At 36.6% G+C, this 19,221-nt stretch overlaps 1 protein-coding gene across 10 annotated transcripts in view; it reads right to left on the bottom strand.

Annotated features, from left to right (window-relative positions):
- LOC129723111 (transcription factor collier) overlaps positions 1–15,274 on the bottom strand; it is a 148,134-nt gene extending 132,860 nt beyond the window's left edge. For 9 of the 10 annotated variants that reach the window (XM_055677081.1, XM_055677082.1, XM_055677085.1 and 6 more), the window contains exon 1: positions 13,748–15,274. In XM_055677081.1, the coding sequence (XP_055533056.1) occupies positions 13,748–13,869 (122 nt within the window). In that variant the 5' untranslated portion in view covers positions 13,870–15,274. The remainder of the gene's footprint in view (positions 1–13,747) is intronic. The other variant, XM_055677091.1, reaches the window with a different exon arrangement.
- Positions 15,275–19,221: the final 3,947 nt, after the last annotated feature.

The following is a 19,221-nucleotide window of genomic DNA, read 5'->3' as shown; positions in this document are numbered from 1 at the left end:
GACGAAAATCGTCTCGACAGGCTTAATAACCATTCGCAGTTGAAGTAGCAGGACATTCTCTAGCAAGCTGTTGAATGTGGCCACTGATGCTAGCCGACTGATTAGTTTAGCTTTAATGAACCGGGTGGTACGATAACATTATCATACAAGTATAGGTAACGCTACCACAACATCACAAAGGAACTTCTAATTTAGTGGTGTTCAATTGATTTTCAGGTGCTGCTTCTGTTCGAGCACATCTTTTGCTAGATAATCTGCTGGAGCAATCCGATTCCTCCCACCTCATTAGGTCCACCTCAGAGAGCCCAAATGATTGGCAATTGGTGTGAAGCCATGGCCGACGTCAAGCACTGAGGCACTTCCGAATATCCCAATCAACACTCCCTTTGTGCATATTTATGCCTGCTTTCCTCGATTGGTTTTCCGCCCCCCAACTCTTGCGTTAACTCATCAACGCCAGCCTATGCTGCGGCGTTTGTGTTTGTGTGCGATCGGAGTCAGGTCGACCTTATAAACATTAATTGAATTGAATTTTAACCACATGATTATGGGGGCTTCCAGTGTTGTTCTCGCATATCCTCTGGTAGGCCGTTTGTGGCTTTTTGCGGTGAAATGTTAATCGTTTGTGATATCAGGCATATACACAAGCTCGGGTTTGCTTGATATCTTTGCCGGTCTGGTCGCATGTGAGCTGTTACGACCCGTAAAGAGAACATCCCCGGTCTGGCAAATAGGATAATCATTATCATCAGCTACGGATCATCGTCTCGCTTTTGTACCGTGCAGACTGACTGACTGACTGACCGTCTGTCTATCATACATATTCATTTTCGCCTGGGAGAAATTAATATCGGTGAGTTGAGTCGAATGAGTATGTACTCCAAAGGTCCATCCAGCCCGTGGACAAGACAAGCCGAACGAATGATTCGATGATAATCATATTGAACGGGGTTTTCAGTCGGAGTTGATTGAGTGATTTCACGCTTCTGAAATTGAGCATGAAATTTGCGCTAATGTTGTGGAACGCAACGTCAGTTTAAATATAGGTACATGTGCGGTATCTCTGGAATATAGGTTACCGTTTGTTTCTCTATAATTGTGTTTTTTATTGCATTAGGTGTGAATCCAATCAATAATTTACTTAATGCTACTACTGTGCAATTCCACAAAAAACGGGCAACCAATTTAATCGACTATGTTTATTTGGCTGAAACTTTGCATAGATGTTTCTATGGGTAGAAGATGCCATTTTGTGCTATTGGTTTATTTTTTTGGAACATGCCTCATTTTTGAGAAGCTATTGAATAATACTATTTTAGGAAGGTATTGATGGTTAGAAATATTTATAGAGCCAAAACGGTTTGTTTGATCGGTGCGACGTCTTCGGCAAAGCTAAAGATAATAGCTTTGTCTGTTCAAAAAAAAAAATACACTCCAATTTTTTTTGGTAAATAGTTAAAAGCAAAATTGAAATTCATTTTCAAAAATCTAATTTTTTTCAATAAAATTACAAAAGATCACTTAAACATTAAGAACTGTCCGATCATGGAGGAATCAGGAAAAAAAGTTTAAACTCTTCTACTGAAACAGAGTTCGTCACAAAAGATCTGTATGGTTTTAGTTTAAACAAAGTCTTGGTACTACATTTTGATTCGGAAATGGGCCTTCAGTTTATTGTACCCAGTCCTCGCGGCCAACTGCATAGTGTACAGGATAATTGCACGGTTAGCCTTACGATACAACTGACACCTACAGTCTCTTCCGATCCGAGATTCGAACATACGACGGCTGATTTATTAGGCTAGCACCGTACGAATTCAGTTGTTAGGGTTTTCATTACAGTTTTCATCACTTTTCTCAAAATCCATCAAATTACCAAATTGAAGTAAATTGTAAATATTTACACCTAGAAAGGCTTTGAATAGTACTATTGGCACACTTCGGATTGAAATGCAAAATCAAAGCTTTAAATGTTTTTTAAAAACTAGAAGAAAACATACTTTTTTGAAATTGTAAAATATAACTAATTTTAATTTGAAAATGGTTGTGGCATGTAAAATGTCCAAATCTGACCCCGACAAATCAAAAATCCCGATTAATAACAAATTCAATTTGTTAACTTATTCGACAGTCCTCCTCTTGGAAAACGGCTTCTTAAGATCTTAAAAATCATAAATAATTAAACAGTATTAATGGTAATGGTAGATCTTCAAAATAAATAAGAATTTTGTAATTGAATCAACAGAATGTTTCAGGACGCACAAATATGACTAAAGGTTGAAAACTTAGGTTAATATTAGCTTTATTTTTATATTAACGACTGGTTATGATTATGCAAGGGTTGTTCTGTCTTTTGGCTACTTCAGTCTTTTTGAAGGAAGTACACGACAATCTAGTCCAATTGCCCGACGTTTCGGTCGTTTTGGTGGCCTTCTTCAGGGGAAAACATTATTTAGCGTAAAATATTAGTAACATAGTATGAAGCGTAAAATAGTCACTTTCTTTAGTTGTATCAGGATAATTCAATCTTTAAACAACCTTGAAAATTGCAGCTATTGTACATTATTATACCCTTATTTAATCATGTTTTTTTTATCGTAAGGCCGTTACGAATTTTATTTTCATTTTACGTCACCCCCCCCCCCCCCCCTTTGAAAATCTTGAATATTGGAAGGGGAATAAAAAAACTCAAACCGTTTTGTTCATTTTATTGGTTTTCCGACAGCTTAAATGCTTAGTTTAGCAACAAACAAGTCCACTGACAGCGAGAGTGTCGTCGAAAGACAAGCGAAATAAATAATAATAATAATTAAGTGTTATTTTTTAACATTTATTTGAGTGCAAGTTACAAACGTCATAACTTGCACAAAAACTTTGATCAAAGTTATATAGTTTTTTTTCGTCTCGGTATTATTTATTTTTTGCCACCCCCTTTGCTAACTTTGATAACCTTGGACATAAAAAAAATTCGAAATTTGTATCAGCCTTAATACATTAATTTAACATCAAATATCATTGTTCAAAACAATGAAAAACATTGTTTTTGCCATTCATACCATGAAATATGGGGGTCGTTATGTATCTTTTCCCCATACATTCAGAAGTCACTGACATAGTTTTTCATGATAAAACTATTGTCGGTTGTGAATCCAACAGCAAAAATACGTTGTTAAAACATGGTAGTGACTGGAAGATCACAGTAAATATAACATGTTTTGCCTTTTTCCTAGAAAGGTATAGCAATCACTGAAAAACTAAAGGTATAAAAGTGCTCCAAAGGGCCGAATGTCGTATATCACTCGACTCAGTTCGACGAGCTGAGCATTTTCTGTATGTGTGTGTGTAACGCTCTCCCAATCTCACTCGATTTTCTCAGAGATGGCTGGACCGATTTCAATGAAATTAATTGTAAATGAAAGGTCTATTTGCCCTTTATTGTAATCGGATTTTTAGTTTAGAGGTTATGTATCAAAATGTAAAAATCACGAAACATCAATAGCTCAGAAACCACGCAACCAATTTGAACAAACTAATTTTTTACTTTGCCTGTGGTGTTTAAAAATGTGAAATCCAGCTATGAAAAGTAAAATATTCACAAGACTACTTGGACTCACTCACTTTTCTCAGAGATGGCAGAACCGATTTTCACTAAGTTAGTGTCAACTGAGACATCTAGCTATATATATAGCTAAAAAGTGTTCTCACTAATTTTGAAAGTGTTGCGAGTTATGTGTTTCATAAATTCACAAATTATCGTTCATTAATCAGGTAGTTGGTGCATTTTTGTATAGAAAACCCCAGAAACATACATACCTAAAACATCACTCTACCCATTCATTTTTGAATTGTCAAGTATCAAAGTTTAACTATCTTATAGTACAAGGTCTAAGCTTTGAAAAAAGTATTTGATGATGTGCACCGGTTTGCCTCTCTCTCCCCTATATGCATTTAAAACTGGGAAATTATTTAATGAAAAGACGATCTAACGTAGGATAGAGCGATTGTAGCAACATGCTGTCTTCAAAAGAAACCTGTATTTTTATGTTGGTCATATTTGTCTAGAACATTATGTTCTTAAAAAAAAACAATATTTAAAAATTTATGCTAGAAAAACTAAATTCGAGGGGGTTGACAGCGACAATGCTTTGTATTTCAATAAATAGACGTCATAGAAAGTTAATATCTTTTGCAAAGTTTCATATTTTTAAAAGTTCTACAACTTTACTAAAGAAACTATTCATGTATTTTCGCTGTATCAAAAGTTAATTTTTTTATTTTTATGGTAGTAGGCCATGATCAAACAATTTTCTTATTAACATTCCCGTTATATTTTTGTGGACAATTCTTTTGAACATTGTCTTTGGCTAACATCAACCGTTTAAGCACAAACGAATTAAGTTCATCAAATTGCCTTTTCCGATCACTGTGCACTGGTATCCTACATACGACCTTAAACTACAGCGGGCGCAAAAGCAATAATCAACACAAACACACCATCCTATTTAGCACACCGCAATAGTCAATACACGCTTAATCTCAGCACCAGTTTCAAATAGATCGCTAATGCAAAATACAGACAATTTTTGAGTGATTAAAGTTTACAGTTTTCCGATGCATAAAACAATAACAAGTTCATCGCAGCCAAACCAAAAAACAAACTACCAAACTAAACTTTCAAGACAAACACGGTACAGCTCGATTGATAGATTATTTTACGCTTCATACAATGTTACCAACATATTACGCTGAATATAATTTTCCCTTGACAAACGCCACCAAAACGACCGAAACGTCGGGCAGTTGGAGAAAACTAAGTGACAGAACAACCCTTGTTAATATTAGGTGTGCAATTAAGTTCTCGCTATTTGTTTGAGCTGTCGCCAGTCGATTTTGGCATATCTGAAACGTGACGAGCCAAGCTTAGAAGTAAGGTGAAGAAACTGTTAGTGATGTGAGTTTATTGAAGCATCATATACTTTAACTTGTGAAAAACTGTTTGATTTTATGTCAGATAACCGTTGTTTCATTCAAAGGAAACGGCGACTTAAGCGCATCGAGAGTTAGAGAAAATTACGGAGCTGTTGCTCACAGAGAAACAACGTGCTGTATTTGCTTTAAAAACGGTAGTTTTCAGGTGGGTAGTTTAGAGTGATTTTATATTAGTTTTCCCTAAAATAGACTATAGCAAATTTCTTTCCTATACGGGACGACGCGCTGCGCAAAAAAGACACGCGTTTAAAGCTTACCGTCCGCTGCGCAGATGGAATCTTTCACATCATTTACATGTAGTATATTTATAGGTTTTAACAACGTTTCTAATGATGATTTTTATTTCAAATGAGAGTTAATGACTTTAGGTCTCATCTCGCATGCTAAGAATGCTCAAAAAAGAATAATTAATGGTGCTATCGTCGTTTTCTCAGACTGCCTATTTTGCCCCACACAACAACTGACCGTCTTGCCCAAAAGGCAAACAATTTTTTGGATCGATGTGATTTCCAAAAAAATAATATTTTCACTAAACTATCTTCACCCACATGTTTCAAATATATCTAATTATTCCAATGTCATTGAAAACTATATTTTTCTAAAATTTTACCGTAGCAGAAGCTTAAATTCGACACGGCGAAACATTGTTTCGCTGTTGAGGGGGAACTTATTTCGATTATTTCTCAAATAACTAACTATTGTTTCAATCTGCATAATATCTCGGAACTCCCAGAATCCTGTGTGTAGGTAACTGGCATTAATGATTTGTGTTAATTTTAATGGTTTATACAGAAATGAGCAACGGTTCATCATGCCCGCCCTGTCCGTGTTGTCCGTTGTTCCCCTATCAAGAGTTACCTACCAATGATTTAGGTTACAAGTTATAGGTTAAAAGTTGCATTTTTATTAAAAAAACCTCTAGAACTTAGTTTCGTACCTACTCGCGTATGTGTACTTTATATATGTATTCCTCAATATAACGTAACTTTTTTTTAAATTCGTTATGTTATATTGAATTTACATTGAATCAAATCATGAAAGTTCATTTAAGTTTTGAAATTTAAAAACATACTTTATGTGGAAGAAAAAATAACGTTATATCGATATACGTTATGTAAAAGCTACGTTGTATAGCAGGAAACTTACATAAAAAGTGGAGAAATAAAAGGAAAACCTCATAGTAATAACAGAAAAAAATGAAAAATTTACCAATTTCCTAAAAAAAATGAAAAATAGCTAAAAATAGCACAAATTTTGAAATTACTAAAAAAATTTTAACATAGTTTTATTTGATAACTTCAAAAATTAAAAATAATTGCATTATTAATACATTACAAGCGTTTTTATCGCAGGGGATACGTAAGATCAGCGTAGAGGCACGTAAAAACATCTTTTGTTAAAAGTTATTAATCATTCCTGATGAACACTTTCGAAAAAGACCTGAGAGCAGTATTATTTGGACCTGTGAATCAAAGTGAATATCAGCTCATTGGACACTATGAATAGATAATTTAAATTTGAAAAACTATGTGGAATATACCCCGTAAAACGATTTTTCTGAAGAAAAAAAACGCATTAAAAACGATTCATGCGATCGTGTAATAATAGAGTTCTCGCAAAACTTTTCAAAATGTCCTAAGTAACATTAAGAGGACTTTTTGTTTACTTTCTTTTCGATTAATAACTAAGATATTTTAACATTTTTTATGATTCTATTTGCATAGTAAGCTAGCTAATAATATAATCTTTCAATCTTGACAAGATATCATAGATAACTTTTATAATGACGCTGTATTTAATGGAACAAAGTGGGACAGGAGAGAATCTCTCATTATTACTGAGGTCCTCTTAAGTTTCGCGAGAATTCCTCAAAGCACAAAATTTGAAATAAAAAGAATAAATTTCTTAAGACGCCGAGATTCTATTTTGCGAGACTTAAAAAATGGCGCAGTTCTGCAAATTCGATGAAATGTTCACTGAAAATACTTCTGCATATGCATTCAAATTTATGCTGCAGTTAACAAAACATTTTTGAGAAAATATCAAAAGAACTAAAAGTATAAACCACCGTAAAACGTTGGTGTATGAGAATGTTACACCTCTCTTTGGTCGAAAAGTAGGCGCAGGATGGCAATGCATTTTATGAGAAACGAAAAATGGAGATGAAATTTCCGTGTTTTTCTGTTTTCCTATAATTTCCCTTCTGGGTGATGAATATTCAGAAATTATAGACAATTAAGGACGCACGGTCCAGAGTACAAGTATGGCAGCGTAAGGACAATCTCCCACTCAGCCCGCATTCTACCACCTGTAAACCCCCGATGTGACACAGTCCACTAAATCAAACTACTTTTACCACTAACTTAAGAAATATCGATGAAAAAACTGCTTCTCGTTGTTGATGACACTTCAATTTATACAGCCTTCGCGAACTCGACCTTCTGTTTATTTATACACAGACTTCGCAGCCGACTGTTTAAGGTATGTTTAGACTATCTGATTTTTTCATCTGATTTTTTCATCTGATTCGAGCTGATTGCTCGAAAATATATCGAATACAATGTTGGTTTACGTTTACACCTATTCGATATTGTGATTCGACATGCCGTTCAATATGTCGAATGGAATATGAACGTTTCTATTTTTCGTTCGACTCCAAGAACATAGCAACCTTTGATTTTTTTTTCAGTTTTTTGTTTTGGCTTTCCATAACAAACATCATTTTCGTTTTTTGTGTCCTGGCAAATATTTAAATTTGGTAGTTCTTCATTTCGACTTGTGCAAGCAGTGTGAACGCCGCCATACAAAAGGGTTCGACAAAGTATGTCGAACGGTAAATCGAGCAGACTTCCGATTTCTGCAGTGGTCAAAATCAGACCGACATGTCTAAACGTACCTTTAGTGTACAGAACAATTGCGGGACTAGCGTTACGATCCTACTAACAGTCTCTCCCGAGCCGAGACTCGACCCTACGAAGACTGGCTTGTTAGGCCATTTACTTAGCATTTTAAAATAATAGGAAAAATTTTCACTAGGTTTTAAGCACTTTGATTGAAGATTCACTGCCATTTAGTATGTAATAAAATGCGTATTTATTTTGAATCGTGTAATCAAAACCGCATAGGTACTAACAAATTCGTAAACCAAAGTTGTGATTACCATACTACTGTTGAAAACGATAGGAGGAGGAGCGAAATACAATAGCAACGCGTAATGTTGTCTTGGTAACCAAACAAAACTGTGTAGTAAAATATCAGCTTCCAATTGTCAGTCCATTTATCAATGAATTGGACCAGTGTGTTGAATTAAACCTACCGTACTGCATCAAATTTCGAACACTTAAGCTATGATGTAACTTCTTGCACTAAAAAGTCAACTAAAAATGAGTTTTCTCGTCGATCTTAAAGGTATAACATGTTGGTTATTTTATTTTTGTTGCAATTAAGTGCTATTTATATAGATTTAAAATTGTTTTGTTGATTAAATTAACGAGAATTCAGAACTCGGCTCTGATTAGGGTGGTCGGTATTACCGACTTTTTGAAAAACCGGTATTTCGGTATTCATAAAAATAAAAACCGGTAAAACCGGTAAAAAACCGGTATTTTTTTCGGATTAATACAAACCAGGGGTGACTCGTGGACTTTGAACCTACTTTTCCCACTACAAAATTCTTAAAATCATAGTTTGGGGTAGTAATGATGATTGTCCGCGAAAACACGCAAGTCATTCTCTATGTACTATTGAAAAATAATTAAAGATATAGGGCGTGGAACGTCTCCGGTAGTGGTTTTCTTCAGCCGGTTTTCTGCCGCAGTCTTATGCAAAAACCTGCCGAAGTAAACCACTGCCGAAGACGTTACCTACTCAAATTTGGATTTGAAATTTATTTTTTGCTTAGCGTCTCAGGTTGCATCTATGTATGTCGCTGCATAATCTTGTTTTTGCATTTATGAGTACCTATGCTTTATTACGGTTCAGTTTTTTTTTGTAAGATTTGGACCTCTGCGACCATTGTTTTGATCTCTTGTGGTATATGTTCCACATACAACACTGGATAAAAATAACAGTATTGAAAAACTTTAATGAATGAATCTAGTGATATGATTACGAAGAACATAATTTCGAAACTCATGTTAACATAATAAAAACATGCAGATTTTATTTAAATTTTCTTTTACATCGCAAATCTTAGTTTCAAATTAGTGAATAACTTTAAAATTCTAAGAGAAACAATATTTGAAACTGTTGAGAAGAGTATATGAATGATGAATGAAAAATAAATAAAAAAAAATGACGATCAGACCAGAATTTACTTTTTACGAATCCGACGGAATCGAAGGTTGATACTTATTTATTCTGTTCGATGCTTTTTAAACAGTTCGTCCAAATTATTTATTATCATAATTATTTTATTAATTTTAGCTCCTGATGGAGAAACGAAAAATGTGGCATATGATGGCATGTGAACAAGTTTGTAACTGAAATAGAAATAAATATTTGAAATGAGAGGTTGGTCAAAAATATATAAAAATATAGAAAATTATAGAAAAAGCAGAAATTTTCACACGAGCAAACCCGGGAACATTCAGCTAGTTACTAATAAAAGCCCGCTGCGGTATGGGTGACGAAGCTTCAAAGAAACAGTAATTTTTAGGATGAAATATTAACTGAATATTTCATCCTGTAAACACTTTGTATCAACAAAAAATAAATTCTTAATCCAAATTTATATTTATTTATTATTTCTCTAGTTTTACTTTCAAATAGCACAAAATGAATAATGACTTGGGTTTTTCGCTGACATGATTGTGATTACTGACTAGTTTGATTTTCATAATTTGTAGTTAAACTGGTAGGTTCAAAACCCACGAGTTGCCTCTGTGAATATGAGTGTGTGAAGAGATTAGCTGTTCTACTTAAAAAATAAATGTTTTGCTTTATTGATATGAAGCTTTTGACATATTATCGCTACACATAAACACATCGTCTGAAGATTTAATGTCTGAAGATTTAATAGAATTTTCAATACAATAGTGCAATAAAACTAAATACCCTATCAAAACGCGAAGCTGACGTCTTCAGAGTGTATAGCAGCACTAAAACGGGCATTACACAAAGCCAATATTTGCTTGAACTGACGGTTCGGAATATTAGCTTGCCGTGTAATATCAAATTATATGCTTCAATTAGGCCGTTACGCATTTCATTTTAATTCCATGTCAACAATATTAAAAATTAAAAGGAAACGGAAAAAACATTCACGTCGTTTTGTTAATATTGTTGGTTTTTCGACAGCGTATATGTTCAATTTAGTAACAAACAAGTCCAATGACTGTGGGAGTGTCGTCAAAAGGCAAAGCAAATTATTAATAATCACAGTTATGAGTTGTTTTTCAATATTCATTTGCATGCAAGTTACAAACGTCGTGGTGTGTTTTCATGAAAAATATTTTTTTTGTGTTCCAGTGTTATTTTATTTTAGCCTCCCCCCGCGGCTAACTTTGATGAGCAATAATCAATTAAAAAGTTGTATCAGCCTTATTTGTCAAAAATACTTCTTTCAGTAAACTTTCTTATTCAGTAAACGAAAAATGAGGACATATTTGCTTCATCGTTCTTTGCTAGATAGTTCACTACTGAGCGACTAGTTGCTTGATTTTTTTTCTGTTCATTGTTAAAAAATTTCAAAACCTGTAAATTGATGAAAAAAAAATTGGAACCGTATATCTATGTGACCTAAAATAAATAATTTAATGAAACTCAAAGTCAGTGTAAGGGATTGTGGCTGCGTTTTAAACGTAAAAATCATCTTTGCAGATTAATTACGTAGGCATTAAAATTCTCTGAAACTGACTTATTTTGAATCCTATTGGTCGCACAGGTTTCTGTGGATGGCGAAAAAACGTATTCAAAATTAAATTAAAATAATCAAAATTCTTACATGAAATTCTACTCTTTAATCAATGGTGATACCAACTTCAAAAAAATCTTTTTTTCAAGAGGCTTGCGGTGATAACGATATGAAATAAGAATCATTTTTGTTAAAAAAAATACTAAAAAATGCATTAAATTTTTTTTTCGGCATTATTGCTTTATAAATGTCAATGACTCGCATTTAAAAAAAGAGGAAAAAAATCGGTAAGGTAGTTTAAGGGTAATCTTTATCACGGCAAAGTTTTTTTTAGCAAAAAAAACCATTCCGAGATAATCGCGTATAAAGTTTCAAGTTTAGCTTACAAGGCCGTTATGAGGCGTGCTTCAATACGCTATAATTTTCTTCCTGTTGATCAAATCTCAATGAAAGAATTGAAGAAATGTTCTCTTGTAGTTGTGCTTTAAGATTTTGTGTTTTTTTTGTTTTCGATTTTTAGAAAAATAAAAAGGTATATAACCCCTTAGAAGTAGATTTCACAGTTTTCCAATGATTTTCTCCAATGGTTCGAATAATCAAGGTAATTTTACTCTCGGCCAATATTTTGTAAGGGTACTAGGAAATAAACTATGAATATACTTTTGACAAAATTTTTGTTATAGATAGAACATAATCTTGAAACTAAACTTTTATCTAAAAAATTGTCTTACGTTGATTTTTTTTTAATTCTAAACATAATCTTAAAAAAAATTCCATCCTGAACTTTTTACTAAAAGTTCAAGTTTCTTGAAAAAATAAAATTTTAATTATTTTTGAATGAATTGAAATTTTTTAGTCCGGAAAAAGTTTTTTTATGGTGTATTTTTTATTTATTTTATTAGTTTCCGATAGTTTATTCTCAGATAGTTTTGCTATACAACCACAGGTTTCTGAGCTACCATGCTTAAAATAAAACCTATGCCAAATAGAATACGCCCTTTTATAAATTTATTCTTGATTCTAGAACATTTCTCCACTCGCGGAAAGACCAGAAATCTTATTTACTGGCCGGATAAAGATAAAAAGTACATATAAAATTATTGTCGATATGTTTTTGCAGTTTGTTTCAACTTCTCTTTTCCGCAATATTTCAAAAGCTGGACCTGAAAAAGCAATTTCCAGAATCAACGGCACGAAAGTATTCAATAAACACATAGTCTGAAGTTTGCACCAAAAAATTTTTTTTGTTTCGTATACCAGTGTAATCAAAAAAAAATTCGAAAGTTTGAAAAGAAAAATCACAAATAGTTGACCTAACTTCAGGACTGACCTTAACTGTAAATCTAATTATCTAAAACCAGTCTAGGTGTTGAAGAAATGAAGTTAACACCAAAAACTTCACTGAAATGTAACAAAAAAAAAAGCATGCCAACAAACCGTGGGGGAAAATTAACTCCGCGTGTACCCTTTTCATGCCTTCCCCAAAAAAAGAAACGCAGATTGCTTGTCGTTTTATCGTTCCATTCTTTCTACCGTATCACGGCAGCAACAGTTTCGAATAGATATTTCTTCTGCCTGCGGCGAATTAGTTGAGCATAGAATGCAGTGTGATGTTTTTTTTTTAATCAATTACACAATAGTTCTATGAGCTAAACATGACTCGTGTAATTTTTGATGATAGTTTTATTCACTTAGCTTCAGTACAATTTAACAATTTGTAAGTACTGAGAAAGTCATCAGTAAATCCGAATCATTTCAATCACACACAAAAAAGGCCGGATCCCCAAAGCTTCCTTGTAACGCTAAACAATCCAATCGGAACAGAAATCAACATCAACACCCGAACCCTTGGCGGGCGGCTTATCCCAAATCACATCTGTGGCGCTCGCTTACAAATACATCTGTGAGCTGTGTCCTGCCAGTCTGCTATCAGCGGAAATCACAGACAGTAAAACTACACCATCTTCGTCCTCCGCTCCGGCCGGAAACAGAAGACATAACAAATTGCCTCCATTCGAAAAGGGTGTTCTGGTGGGATTCCTTCTTCCGTAAGAAGATACTTTTGACACCGTGCTATCTCGGGATGGATTTTCATCGTTTTCTTTTTCCTTGATAAAGAACCGCTTGATCGGTGCTACGATTTGTGTTCCATTAACGCGCCTGTTCGCAAACCGTATAATTCACGAATTACTGTAACGTGTTTCGAATGTTACATCCACGGTAATCTCGTAATACATTATACCAAAACTTCAACACCATCATTTTTATAACTCACATTCCGAAATAGTTTACAGAACGCAAAAAGGGATATCATCCATAAACCGATGGTGTCCAACTATCGGAAGAACATAACGTGAGTCCAGTGTGGGATAAAACAGCGATAACGATTATCGCCACAGCACGGACATTTTAGCTCTAAACAAAAAAACACTGGAAAATTGTTTTTCCCAACTAGGCTAACACACGGCTTTCTAAAATTTGTCACCGGTGTGCCATTTCCTAGAGCCGCAGCACAATTTACAGGTCCGGTAAATGTTCTGCATAACGATGATGGCACCCCGCTTATCGCGGTAACTTGGCTGCGGCGTTGAAAGCCCTATTCGCGGGTAAAATATGGTCGCGGATAGTACAGCAATAGCAGCTGACAGCGGCTGGCCGCTATCGGAGGCTGCCATCTTTGGCGGTTTTAATTATGACCCTGCTGATAGTCCACGGGACCAGATGAAGCTTTGGACAAGTTGGAATCGATTTTATTGGGTTGCTGGTCGAGGTGTAATTTATGGCTTTGGTCGTAAATTTTTGGCACAATTAAAGTTGATAGTGTGGTTGCGCTATTACGCTGCGGGTATTTTTTGGCACAGTGAAAGGTTATGAAGAAGAAGAAGAAAAGGTTATGGTAATTACTTTGCCTGATCGACGGCAGGTTGCATCCAGGCTCGTGCTCCTAGGGGTTCCTCCTTCAGCGAAGTCATCGGACCGCGCGGCTGATTCATGTCGGCACCGGTCGGTGGCAGTCCGAACATCATACCACCGGCACCGCGGGGCACCGACGACGGGTACAGCTTGCGACCCCATTCAAGCTCGAGCGTTGGCCACGGCGATGCCGAGCTAAAGCCCGGCACTGTCTCGTCCGAACGCAGCTTTAGTCCGTTGTCGTACACCGTGACGACTATTTTGCTAGCCTTGACTCAAAAAATATCACCACTCAGGCTCGACACCTGAATGCACAGAAACTTCAAACTACACCACACGCGTCTAAACTGAGAAGATGCACTGTTATCTTCGCGTTTCAAAAGTCTTGCCAGATCTAGAAAAACCCGTGCTCTAAAATTCACTATTGCACTCAACTACTGCTTACTACTCAAAATTGACAACACTAAACGCCGTTTGCAGAAGTCGTTGAGCAACCGAACTCAAGCTGTCACTTCCGGTTTCTTCCGGGGTGGACTTCACTACACTTACGAGTCACCTGGGAACAAACCCAACTTCCCTAGCCACAGGAATCAACAATCACTTGTTTCGCTTGCGGTACGGCAGATGTCACCACACGCCTTCGCACATGTTCCTCTTCGATTGCCACCGAAAAAAAAATACACACAGGTGTTGGTCTCCGGTGTCCGATTTGCACAAAACGGTTTCCCTCCTGTTTCGGACAGATCTCCAGAGAGTGTAAACGTTCGTCCCGTGTGGCTGCTAAACCCCAACTGAAATCAGCAGCGCAAAGTTACGATCGGAGTTTTACACTGCTACTACTGCCGCTGCTGCTGTTGATGCGAACCGACCGCGCGATGTCTGTTCTCTGACATACATACATATCCGGAGCGAGCAGAACCAGTAGCGGTACACACCGGACCGCAGGCACACAGCAGCCGCCCCAGTTGACGTTAACTTTTGAGTTTTCCATCCATCCATCCATCCATCCATTTCCATTAGAGCACCAGTACAGGACAATGCCACCGCGCCGTCTCGCTCTTGCTTACGGTTTCCGCCACCAAGTGTGTCCCTGTTGAGCGAAGCGCGGGGGCTTACAACTGTGTTGGTGCGTATACACACCGGATACATGACCGGAGAGAGCACTGTCGGATTTACAATCCCTCTGTGCATCATACTGCTAGCCTTCCCATTCTGTCCGCTGGCTACTGGTTGCCACTGTTGTACTAATTCCCAGTGCGCGAACTCCCAGCAGCATGAAAAGGATATCTCCGGAGTCAAATCTTCTCAGTCCCAGTAGGCCCCGCCTTGTCATACGCTCTTACCACAAACGCGCACTCGCTCTCTCTCTCCATCGGTTACCACGTGCGTTCAACACCGTCGGTAAAGCAGAGCCAATTTTAGTACAACTACCTTCATCACTTCAGATTAACCCAACATTCTTCAACAAATTCCCACTATCATCATCACGGTCAACGGTGCAAATCTGTCGTCGATCGATTTCTGAATCCTATTGACCTAACAAATTCACAGCCTGAACTTACATCCCCAAGTAAAACAGACAAACGTTCGAATACATAACAAACCATCTTAACTCCACCCCCGGAAAATCAAAACAGAAAAACTCTCTCCCTCTCTTTTGCATCTATTCTCTACCCACGACGATGCTAGGCTCTAATCTCTTCTCTTCCCGGGAAACGCAACGAGAGCGAGTGAGGGGAAATCCCGACGGACAAACGGTCGATCTCTTTCGCGCACTCCACCCCTCGACCGGGTCTCTTTGTTTATGTTTTCCTACTGTACTAAAAACCAGGGTGACTTGTTGCGTTTTCTTCTTTACAGGAGGTCCATTCGTGGTCGATCTTTTTCTTCCGTTTGCCGAACCGTGCAAACGAAGGGCGTGTGCAGTTTGGCTCGCCTTTCGTTTTTGTTCCCGCAAAGCTCTTTGGTTAATGAACACGACAAAAAAACTGTGCTTCTTGCGAGCATACGTGTAAGGTGGAACAAATAATAATTTCCATTTTCCTTTGGCGGCGCTTTAATCAAGAAATGAATGGATCGCTGGGAATGTTTGTTGGTTTTTTACCTTGTCTGCGTCGCGAGACGAACAATAACGGTGAGAGATGAGAGGCAGGTGTAATTATCGCAAAGTGTGTGGTTGCAGCGTTAATAATTAATTACTTTTTTTCTCGCTGTGGTTGCATTTCTGAAATTGACGGAAGGGTGAATGCGTCGAGAATGTGCGCAATTCCTTCCGGCCCAACTGTTGCGACAAGTTGGGTTTGAGCAATTCTTAGTTGCCATTGATATTAAAAATGGCAGTATGAATTAAACTAAATTTGCATTATTATAATTGCTAGAAAAATTAAAACAAACTAACTTACCTTATTGTATATTGGCGTCTCTTTTACAAACTTTAAATAAATTATTATTCTGCATATATTTCTAATAAATCTTTTTGACCCCAATTTAGCATTCTGGAGATAATATTCATATTGTTTTTGTGGAACATCTGTAAGCTTGTTTATAATTCTACCCAAAATCCGGTCTCAAGTTTGGAGTATGAGTGCGAATTATAAGAAATCACTTGTTTGGGGTATGTATTTTTCGTGATCGTAACGCTGAAAGAATTTGTACATTACATTAACTCTCGAGAAATTACAGTATTATAAAACATGGTAATAAATTTGATATGCAATTCATGTAAACTACTGTTCTGTAAAGTACTGTAACCATCAGTAATACATCTGGATTTGTTCCAATGAACACAAAATGTATTTACTACATTTTTGATGGAAATATATTTGAAAATGCTGATGTTCTCTTTTTATACCAAAAACTAATTATAGTTACTACCAGCCGACCTCGCATACCTCGCACTGCCAAAAATATATTATATTATACGTAAATGACATTTCCTTTCTTCTTAAGTCAATACATGTGCTTGTATATGCTGACGACATTAAGCTCTTTATAGAAATAACCAATGCAGAAGACTTCGAAATATTCCAGAATGAAATTAATGTATTCTACACTTGGTGCAACAAAAGTCTATTACAACTCAACATTAAAAAATGTACTTCAATAGCCTTCAGCAGAAAAACAGTAATTGTCACACATGAAGAACGCATTGAATCTGTCCAAAAACAATTTCTTTTGTACGCGCTTCGTAAGCTAAATTGGACAGCATTTCCCTTACCATCATATGAAGCACGCTGCATGCTTATAGACATACAAGCACTTAAAGAACGCCGCGAACTTTCAATGCTTTATTTTATCAATGACATTATTTCTCAACGCGTGCAATCTACTAAGTTATTATCACAACTAAATGTTTATGCACCCAGTCGTCAATTAAGAAATCGTAAAATATTTTCGGGAAACTCTCACAGAACTAACTTCTCAAAAAATGGCCCAGTAAATCGCATGATGCGTAACTATAATCAGCACTGCGAAAATATCGACATCACCATGGGCAGAAATCAAATAAAAAAACGACTTACTACTGGAAATAATGTATAGAATATAAGAAAACATTGTATTATTATAACTGTAGTCTACATTTGCTTAACGAAATAAATAAATAAATAAACACTCGAAAATTCACAGTATGAGTCATAAAATGCCATTCGCTGCGCTGATTAGGTGTATTCAAGTAACGGAAGAATTAATATAACAAAAAAATCACAGAAAGGTTGTATGCAAAGCCACGACCGCAAGGTTGAAGTAGAATACTTTTACAAGAAAGATAACCCGGCTGCTTGCGTGTCAGTCATTTTTCCTAGCAAATAAATGTTGACCGCTCATTGGCAGTATTGAAAACTCTGTGCAAATGAAGTTGAAGTATTACTCAATTTCGGTTTGCACATATAAATACGACCTCACTGAACAGGAAAAGAACAAACTCTGCGGCGCAAACAAGTTTCAACAGTTAGAGTATATGTACATGTAAATTCAAATTAAGATAATTAACTTTTGGTTAAAGCTCAGAACGAGAAATATTAAATCTTCAATTCATTTGTTTGGTTGTCCTAAAAATGACAGTTTGTTTTTTAAGTTTAAATAGTTTATTTAACACGGCACGATACATCTTATGTTTCACTGAGCCAAATACAATTCTTATTATGTCTAAGTTAGCAGGAAAAAGAGGGAGGCACTTTTTTTATTTCTCGCGGCCGACTACGAGCTAGTGGGGATTAAAGGTGAGAGGAGGGGAGTACAATCTTGACTTAAAACTATTTTAACACATTGTTTTTCAACTGGTAGAGCAGTAATAGTGATGTGGCGCAGTTTTGGTCTGAAGTGTTTGCGTAAACATAGATGTTGGTTCCGTTTTCGTGTCTCCAGCATAGTGGTATTCTGATAAGTAGACAAAATAATTTTAAATTTGAATGTCGGCAATTTTTAAAAAAACAGTAGAGCTGTGTCATGTACTGGAGATCACCACTACCCAGGATGTCTCTAACGGGAACTTTCGGTTGTTTTCCTCGGGTCCGGAGGGAATCTATCAGCTTGGACCTAGCACCAGAGAATTCGGTACACGACCAAACAACATGCTCAATATCGTGGTAGCCATCGCCACAAATGCAGTGATTACTTTCCACAAGCCCTATACGAAAGAGATGCGTGTTTAACGTATAGTGATTGGACATAAGTCTGGACATCACGCGAATGAAGTCTCGACCTACATCCCATGCTTTCGTCGATACCTTAGGAGAAATTGAATGTAGCCACCGTCCCAGTTCATCTGTATCCCATGATAATTGCCAACTTTTGAGCGTCCTCTGACGCAAAATACTAAAAAATTCATCATAAGCAATTGGTCTATCATAAATAGCGCCATCAATCGCACCCACCTTAGCTAAAGAGTCAGCCTTTTCATTGCCCGGAATGGAACAATGAGAAGGGACCCACGCTAAGGTAACCCGGTATTTTTTATCTGTTAAAGCACTTAAAAACCGCCGTATTTTCCCCAGGAAATACGGGGTGTGCTTCACAGGCTTCACCGATCGCAGAGCCTCAATGGCACTGAGACTGTCTGTGAAGTTGAAGTAGTGGTCTATGGGCAGGGTTTCGATGATCCCAAGGGAGTACTGAATAGCAGCTAGTTCTGCGACGTACACGGAAGCAGGAGGATCGAGTTTGTAGGAGGCGGTAAAATTTTCGTGAAAAACACCGAAGCCAGTGGACTCATCTAGATTAGATCCGTCAGTGTAAAACATTTTATCACAACTAACATGTTTAAACTTATGGGAAAAAATCTTAGGGATCTCTTGCGGTCGCAATTGATCCGGGATACCAGAAATGTCTTCTTTCATGGTGGTGTCGAAGAATATAGCACTATAAGAAGTATCTAAAAGTGCGACATTGGAGGAATCGTATGAAGAAGGATTAATATCTTGAGCCATATAGTCAAAATATAAAGTCATAAATCTGGATTGAGATTG

This window comes from Wyeomyia smithii, chromosome 2, assembly GCF_029784165.1.
Source record: "Wyeomyia smithii strain HCP4-BCI-WySm-NY-G18 chromosome 2, ASM2978416v1, whole genome shotgun sequence".
In the NCBI taxonomy this organism is placed as follows: domain Eukaryota; kingdom Metazoa; phylum Arthropoda; class Insecta; order Diptera; family Culicidae; genus Wyeomyia; species Wyeomyia smithii.
The sequence above is the reverse complement of the archived record's forward strand: the minus strand, read 5'-3'. Positions and strand labels throughout refer to the sequence as shown.